This window comes from Anomaloglossus baeobatrachus, chromosome 2 (genome assembly GCF_048569485.1).
Source record: "Anomaloglossus baeobatrachus isolate aAnoBae1 chromosome 2, aAnoBae1.hap1, whole genome shotgun sequence".
NCBI lineage: Eukaryota > Metazoa > Chordata > Amphibia > Anura > Aromobatidae > Anomaloglossus > Anomaloglossus baeobatrachus.
The window spans coordinates 102,250,157-102,259,196 of record NC_134354.1 but is presented as its reverse complement, the minus strand read 5'-3'; the positions used below and the strand labels follow the sequence as shown (position 1 = coordinate 102,259,196).

At 46.3% G+C, this 9,040-nt stretch overlaps 1 protein-coding gene across 2 annotated transcripts in view; it reads left to right on the top strand.

The window, feature by feature from the left end:
• Nucleotides 1–2,114: 2,114 nt before the first annotated feature.
• The window catches only part of ANKRD13B (ankyrin repeat domain 13B), a 337,586-nt gene continuing 330,660 nt past the window's right edge, over nucleotides 2,115–9,040 (top strand). For both annotated transcript variants that reach the window (XM_075335244.1, XM_075335243.1), the window contains exon 1: nucleotides 2,115–2,614. In XM_075335244.1, coding sequence (XP_075191359.1) covers nucleotides 2,513–2,614 — 102 coding nt within the window. In that variant the 5' untranslated portion in view covers nucleotides 2,115–2,512. The remainder of the gene's footprint in view (nucleotides 2,615–9,040) is intronic.

Sequence of the window (9,040 nt, the reverse complement as noted above, 5' to 3'; positions counted from 1 at the left end):
GGAAAAGGAAGAGAGAACAGGGTAGTCGGAGAGAGAGAGAGAGAGTGAAGGAGTGAAGTGGTAAAGGAGCAGTCTGACCGTGTCCGGGTATGTGGCCCGGGCACCTACAGCAAGGTTGGCAGACGGTGGTGACTGTCTGCAGGCGAGACCGATTGACGCACAACCGTAAGGACCGGGGTTGGGCGGTGGCCCGCCGGTACCGGACCGGGGAGCGAAGAGAAGCGAGCACCACTCGGCAGGGCCTACGGACCCCGACCAGGCTTGGAGTCGCCGTTAAAACGGTCAAATCCGTCAGCGACAGGAACCTCCGGGGTTTCCCGGCAGCAAAGACCCGACTGAAGGCAACCGCTCAACCGTGAAGGGAAATACAGCTACCGCCACAGCTAGAGTTCCCAGGGCTAGCGCCTGCGGGCAAAAGTGGCTCCTTTGGCAGCTACACCGCTGGGGAGCGAGGTCACCGGTGGGAAGCCATCGGGGCCGAAAACACATCAAGGTGCAGGGAGAGACAGTCACCGCCAACCTACCGGGAGTGGCCACCGCAGCCGTCTGTGGGACCCGTCCATCCAGCCGTTTGTTTTACCAGAGACTCCGTGTACATTACTGGCTGAGTGAGTACCACCGTGCCGTCTGGCACTGCGCTGCCCCCGCGACCCTGCACCTCCCCAACTCCTGCCATCCACCCTCCAGTCGCTATCACCGGGCCCCGGGACCACCAAACCCCCCTACCCACGGAGGGGAGAGAAACATCTCAGCTGCTCTATGTCATCGCTCCCGGGATCCCCGTCCAGAGCAGCAGTGGTGTCCCATTATCACCACAAACCGTGGGTGGCGTCACGGACTACATCCCCAAACCAAACCATCCCTTTCACTCACGGGCAAGGAGCGCCGCTCGAGTCCCCGGATCCGGCCCACCGCTCGAGCCACCGAGCAGCAGCAGCAGCGCCGGACCCGAGCATGGTGAGCGCAGCATCCCCTCCCCGCCCGCGACACAACTGTAATGCGATCCTTGTTTCTCTCGTACCCATTCAAGTCTATGGGGCGAGAGAAAAATCGCACTGCACTCGCAGTACACTGGTGTAACGCGAGTGCAGGAAGAGAATGGCAATAGCCGGCAACGGAGGAGAGAGGAAGATGAATCACTCCCTCTCCTCTTCCGCGCCGGCCCGCCCCTCCTCAGAGCCGGCCTGCCCCCCACAGCTGTGGTCCGATCGGACCTCAGTTGCAGTGATACTCGCATGACACTCGGCTCCCGCTGTGCTGCCAGCGTGAGCCGAGTGTCATGCGAGGATCGTAGTAGTCCCCCGTGTGGCCCCGGCCTAATACATGGCCTAAATAGAGAGAGAGTGGCTAGCAAATACACTGCATGTATGCCACATGGATCCATTTTGAAAAGTACCATCACAGAGCCTTCATTAAAATTCTCCCCACAGACCCTGTTTTAAAAGTACCCCTACAGAGCCTTTTTTAAGAGATTCAGTAGAAAAGCATCATTTACACCATGTAAAAAAGTATTTATGGCAAATGACGGGTCCTGTTTAAAAAGGTGGTAATAATCCACATCTATTACCCTGTGATGACCGGGTCCCTTTAAATTACTATTCTCATGAGAAAGAGTTGTCATACAGGTTTTCACAAACTACTGCAAATCAGCCATCTACACTGTAACAACATGCATGTGGCAGCTTTGCATTGAAGAAAACTGAGCGCTAGTTCTACAGCTGTAAATACATGTTGTTTTAACCCTTACTTACAATGAAACTGCTACATCTAAATAAAATACTACAATATTTTAACATCTGATGGAAGATGACAGTATTAATCATATTTAGCAATTATTGTTTCTTCATGATGTTATTATGAAGAATCTAGAAAAAAACTGAAAAAATATTATTGTTATAAAGAAGAAGAACTAATAATGCATTCCTATCAATACTATGTCTGTGGCATGAGCCTCATTGCATTTCTATGTACTGTAGTCATGCCCAGGAGACAGATCATACAATGTAGTCAGTGTCAGATCTCCATAGCTCAGCTATGTATGAGCAGCCGCACCTGCCAGCAAAGTGAAAAAGGAACTACATTCCCCATGATGCAAATCGCCTGTGCCTGTCACTGGCAGCATCCTGCACAATGCACAGCAGACAGTAGAGCTGAGCCAGCGCTGCCAGGGAGGAGTCCTGCGCCCACCAGGAGCCCCTGGCACTGCCCCACACTCACTTTGCTGCCCCCCTGCCCTGAAGCCTGCCTGTCCGGGATCCCCTGCCTGACATGCCTTCTCCTGCTCCGATCTGCAACACACTGCGCTACTGGGTGCAGTGACAAGGAAGACTCTGCCTGCAAGTGCTGCTGCTCTACCCATCCCTGCCAGGCGGCTGTGCACCACAAACCCAGGCGGCACGCAGACTGGCACCCACAGCAGAGCATTGCAGAGCCTCCCACGCCGCTCTCCTCCCCACACTGTTCTGCATGGTGCATTCGGGAGCCAGGGTGGAAAATCCAGCATGAGACGAGGATGATGCCAGCAAGGAAAGGTCCGGAGAGCAGGTACCCCCTGCACTGTCTGGTGTGGCACAACAAATACCGGGAGTTGGAGAAGGAGCTCTCCGAGAGGCAGGTGGGTCCCATCGTATGGGCTCTGCCACTGAGGAAGTGCTGCTGTCTGGGCTCAGCATGGGTGGTGGCATCATGTGTGATGGGCATATATCACTCTACACATGATGATGGCTCAGGATCAGGGTGTGGGGCATCACTACTGCTGTGTGCATGGACCTGTATGGGCTCCAAGCTCTGTCTCCTAATCTGCACATCATTCCTTGTGATTGATCAGCTGTTATCATTATATATATATATATATATATATATAATGTGGGTGTGTATATATGTGTGTATATATATATGTATGTAAATATATATTTGTGTGTGTGTGTGTGTATATATATATATATGTGTGTGTGTGTGTGTGTGTATATATATATATGTGTGTGTATGTATGTGTATATATATATATATATATTATATATATATATGTGTGTAGATATATGAGTGTGTGTGTGTGTGTATATATATATATATATATATATATGTGTGTGTGTATATATATATATATATATATATATATATATATGTGTGTGTGTGTATATATATATATATATGTGTGTGTGTATATATATGAGTGTGTGTGTGTATATATATATGTGTATGTATATATATGTGTGTGTGTGTGTACATATATGTGTGTGTGTATGTATGTGTATGTATATATATATATATGTGTGTGTGTGTATATATATGAGTGTGCGTGTGTGTGTGTGTATATATATGAGTGTGTGTGTATATATATATATATATATACATATATATATATATATATGTGTGTGTGTATATATATATATATATATATGTGTGTGTGTATATATATATATATATATATATACAGTATATGTGTGTGTATTGTGTGTCATATCAAGTTTACATGGATACATTCTTCATTCTGGTGCTATTCTATTATTCATGTGTATGAGGAACCTTCTTTTTTCATCTTTCTTGTTTATAAATATCTATCATCTGTTATGTAAATAACATTCATTCTATTATATTGGAGCTGGAAGATGATAGAGAGGGGCAGGTAATGTAGAAGTAGTATATGGGAGAACATGTATGTCGTCTACCATCTCCCTGCCTTATATTCCAGTGATGGACTGTTATTCGCTTCCATCTTTCCATATTATTATCATATTTTCCTGTATTAAGAGTCATCTCTAGCAGAAATAGGAAGAATGTGAACTTTAAACATATAAAACCCCTAAAACCACAGCGGTTTGAATGTAGTCCATGACTTGTGGAATGAGAAATGTTCATGTTGATGCCCAAGGGTGAGTTTTCTTGGATCGGTGCAGTATGGTCTTTCCTGAAGAGACAGTGGGCGCAGAATACCCACAGATAGTATGTGTAAATACAAGAACCAGAAATGCCTTATCTAACAAACAATCTGCCACTTAGTAAACATAATCCTGATGTCTGAAGGCAGATCTTTCACATTATAGAACAATCTGCATACATGAGCCTATGGTTCACCTACCCTGCCTTTGTCACATATAGATCACAGTGTCCCACAGTGGAAACCTTTCTGACATGGCCGGGGCAATGATTAACAGCTCCACTGACAGTTATATTGAGAATCATCTGGTTAATCTATGCATTATGGGACATTGTTAGGTGTGAGCGGTGACATTACTAGTCTCAGGGCTCAATCTATCATTGCACAAGTCCCTATACTTAATGCCACCTAATACCACCTAATTGTATTTCTAGTCCTCGTTTTAGTCCTTTTTCTGTTTGATAATTGAATTCCGGTTTAATATAAGCAGTATACCTGTAGCGGCTTGTGGATTGAAATACATTATTAATTCAGTGGGAATCTTTGATTCTGAAGCTAATTCCCATACATTCTCTGGAAGAAAAGAACTTTTTTACATTAACATAATACTCTTGGTAGGTTACCTACATTGCGTATTAGTGCAAGATTAAGGAGATTTGATACATAGAATATTTCAATTATATATATATTTTGTTAATAAATTGTATTTTAGAGGAAATACAAATGCTAAATCCTCTTCTATTGGGGCTCATGTGCAATGTATGAAAGTATGTAGTTGATACTCTTCTTTTTTATATTAGTGGTTCCATTATTTGTGTTTTTTTTATCCTTTTGTACTTACTATAATGTGATTCAGCACTTGCTGATAAGCTTTTTGTTGGTGAATGTTTTACTTAGCAGCCAATCTAAGCAGAGAAGTAGTATAAATCATGGTGAATAGTGCAGAAGTCAGAGCTCTGATGTGGCAGGAGGCGTCTGTTTAGGCAACCTCAGACTTTTTTTTTTTTTTTTGGACAGTGCAACTAAGCTGCGGTCACTGATCACAGTTTTGCCCTGATAAAACTGAACTATAAGGCTATGTGCCCACGCTGCGGAAAATGGGCGGATTTTGCCGCGGATTTCTCGCGGAAAAGCCGCGGATTTTCCAGAAATCTGCAGCACAGCTACTCCCCAGCCATTTCTATGGCATTTGGGAAATGCTGTGCCCACGCTGCGGATTTTTCCGCAGCGGAAATCGTGCGGATTTTCGTGCGGAAAAATCTGCAGCATGTCAATTATTGTTGCGGATTTCTCCGCAGGGTCCCATATACTTACCTGCCTTGATAGAGACCCGAGTCACTTTCTCCGTCCGGTGTACAGCAGCGCGGTGGATCCAGCCAGGTACAGGGAGGAAGAGGTGGGCGGGGCCTGCATGAGCTCCGGTCATGTGACAGCCGGAGCTAGTTCAGGCCCGCCCACCTCCAGCACAGTGAACCAGACGCTGCCTGACAGTGACCCGGCCGCCGGAAAGCGAGGTGCTGCATGATGGAGGTAAGTATGAGCACACCGATCACTGCAGCACTTGTTCTGCATTGAGGATGCAGTGACGAAGCCATGGTACTGTATCCTCAATGCAGAATGTCCGCACCATATCCACAGGACTTTCCGCTGTATATCCGCAGCATTGAAACAGAGAAAGTTCTGTTGTGGATTTCTGGGAGCACCTGCGGAATGTCTTGCGGATATATCCGCAGGACAATCTCCCCGTGGGCACATAGCCTAAGGCCCTGGCACACACAGTGTTTTTACCCGCTTTTTTGTATTGTTGCTGCAGAAATTTCTTGAGAAAATGGTTGTAACCTTTCTGTAGACATTCCCCAGCAAAAACCTATGGAAAAAAAAATAGCTGTGCGCACACTGCTTTTTTTTTCTCAAGAACATTGTTTCTGTAGAATTTCTTGAGAAAAAGAATGAGGATGTCTCTTCTTCTCTGCAGGTACCTGCGTTTTTTGACATAGATAATGGTAAAAAACCGCAGGGACCAAGCTGCGGAAAAAAACACATAAAAAAACGGTAAAAACGCATGTGTTTTTTGGTGCGTTATTGGTGCGTTTTTTTAATGCAAGTGCGCTAATCTTTCAGACTCTCAAGAAAAGTCTTAAGAAAAATCCTTTTTCTACTGCGCACAGGGCCTAAGCGCTATGTAAATTATTTTTTTTATGTGATTTTGAGTGCAGTTTTGTCACAAATCTGCATGCAAATCCTTATGCCAGCAAATTCACTGAGTATTCTGAAGTACTGTGCACATGGTGCTTTTTTTTCCCCTTGTAGATTTGCAGCAGAAAATAAACTGCAACATGTCAATTATTTCAGTGTTTTTGCCAGCGGTTTTCTACCAAAAATGCATGAAAAATGCATTTGAAAAAAATGCATCAAAAACGCACTGAAAAATGCAGCGCTTTTCCTGCCAAGAGATGCAGCTTTTGTGCAGAAATTTCTGCAACCAAATGCTCAACAACCGGTCATCGCCGTAGGCTACTTTCACACATCAGTTTTTTGCCATCAGGCACAATCCGGTTTGTGCCTGATGCAACGGATCCATCGCAGATTGTAAGAGAGAGAGAGACTTTTTTGTGACCAGAAGTGAATTTATACAACGTCTGAGCATGCCCAGAAGCAAAAAACGAATTTGGCGCCTCATTCGGTCAGTTGCCGGATGACAACGGATCCGGCAGCCATAGGCTTCCATTCTAAAAATAGAAGTCTGATGCCTTCCAGTTTTTCGCCGGTCACAAAACACGTTCCTTTGGACGTTCCTTCCGGCAGACGCACAGACAAATTTCGCCGGATCCGGCGCACGCCAGATGAAACGTGAGGCCATATGGCACAATCCGGCGATAATACAAGTCTATGAGGAAAAAAACTGATCCAACACCAGATCCGTTTTATCTGCAATTCGCCGGATTGTGCCTGATGGCAAATGACTTATGTGTGAAAGAGGCCTGTCAGCCAAGACTCTATTCTCATTTGCACAAGGTATTTCCATATTTCTGTTCCTCTGGAGACCAGTGGTGCCCACAGGACCCAGCTAACAATAACCATCAGTTTTCTATTGTGTGACCAGCATTATACCCAATAAATAGTGTAGGCCCATATTGGAAGTGTGAACTGTATCTTAGACCTCTTTCACACATCCAACGAGTGCGTTTTGCACGTTCTGTGATGTGGGTGAGTATGTGTGTGCGTATTTCGCGTGTATGTTCAGCGTGTGCTATCTGTGACAGTACACGGATGGCAGGAAGTTCTATACTCACCTGTCCCCATCGCTGCTGTCTCCGGTGCTGCTACTGCTTTGGGGTTCGCGGTGCAGTGAATATTCATGAGCATAATGTGCGGGCCCTGAAGCAAGTGACAGCAACGCCAAAGACAGCAGGGCTGGAGTCAGGTGAGTATAGAAAATAATTTTATTTCAAAGACACGTGCTTTCTCTGGTACGTGTCACACGTATCACACCACTTGTCTCCGTGCGGAACACACGGACACGCGTGTGTGCCACATGGACACTCGGTCTATGAGAAATCACTGATGTGTGCGCAGACCCATTGATTTTAATGTGTCTGCGTATGTCCGTGTCTCAGGTACGTATGAAAACAGACATCAGACCTACGGGAATCACTGACGTGTGAAAGGGCCTTACATTGATAGAAAGACACATCATTTTCAGACTCCACTCCAGTGCCATGAAAAAGTAAAGTGTAGGTGTATAAATATTCAGATCCATTCATTTATTTTTAACCTATGCTTTAAGGATGAGATGCTAAAAACAACTTCAATTTCCTCTTGTGCTGAAGTTTTTCATGAGCTCTTCAATTCTTTTGTTGCATATTTTATAACTAATGGATCAAATATATCAAAATTTAGTATATGTGTTGAAAGAACGTTCCCGCAGCTCTAAAGGCTGCTTTACACGTTGCAATTTCTCGTGCGATCGCATTTGCGATCGCACCAGCCCCCATCATTTGTGCAGCACAGGCAATTTCTTGCACGTGTCGCACAATGCTGTAACCCCCCGTCACACGTACTTACCTTCCTAACGACCTTGCTGTGGGCGGCGAACATCCACTTCCTGAAGGGGGAGGGACGTTCGGCGTCACAGCGACGTCACACAGCAGCCGGCCAATAGAAGCGGAGGGGCAGAGCTGAGTGGGACGTAAACATCCTGCCCAGTTCTTCCCTTCAGCATTGCCGGCGGCCGCAGGTAAGCTACAGTTCATTGTTCCCGGGGTGTCACACGGAGCGACGTGTGCTGCCCTGGGTACGATGAACAACAGGATGAGCGACGTGTCAGCGATGAACGAGAAGGTGAGTATTTCTGCTCGTTCATAGCTGTCACACGCTACGATATCACTAACGATGCCGGATGTGCATCACTTACGACGCGACCCCGCCGACATCTCGTTAGCTATATCGTAGCGTGTAAAGCCCGCTTTAGGGTGGCTTTACATGCTGCGATATCCGGCCCGATATCGCTAGCATGATACCCGCCCCCATCGTTTGTGCGCGACAGGCATATCGCTGCCTGTCGCGCACAAAATCGCGCATCCCCGTCACACATACTTACCTGTCCTTCGACGTCGCTGTGACCGAAGAACCGCCTCCTTTCTAAGGGGGCGGTCCGTTTGGCGTCACAGTGACGTCACTAAGCGGCCGCCCAATGTAAGCGGAGGGGCGGAGATGAGCGGAACGTAACATCCCGCCCATCTCCTTCCTTCCGCATTGTGGCCGGAGACAGGTAAGGAGATGATCCTCGTTCCTGCGGCGTCACACGTAGCGATGTGTGCTGCCGCAGGGACGAGGATCAACTTCGCCCCAGCGACGGGTAGCGATAACTGGCAGCGGACCCCCATGTCAACGAGGAGCGATTTTGGACGTTTTTGCAACGATCTAAAATCGCTCTTAGGAGTCACACGCTACGACATCGCTACAGCGGCCGGATGTGCGTCACAAAATCCGTGACCCCAACGAGATCGCTGTAGCGAAATCGTAGCGTATAGAGCCCGCTTTAAAAGAGCTCCACAATTCTAGCTGTTGTTTATGTAATACACAATATTGTAAATATGATTTAGATTCATGCAACAGAAAAGGATATTTAACTGAAGTATAGGAGTAATATTTATGGGGTAT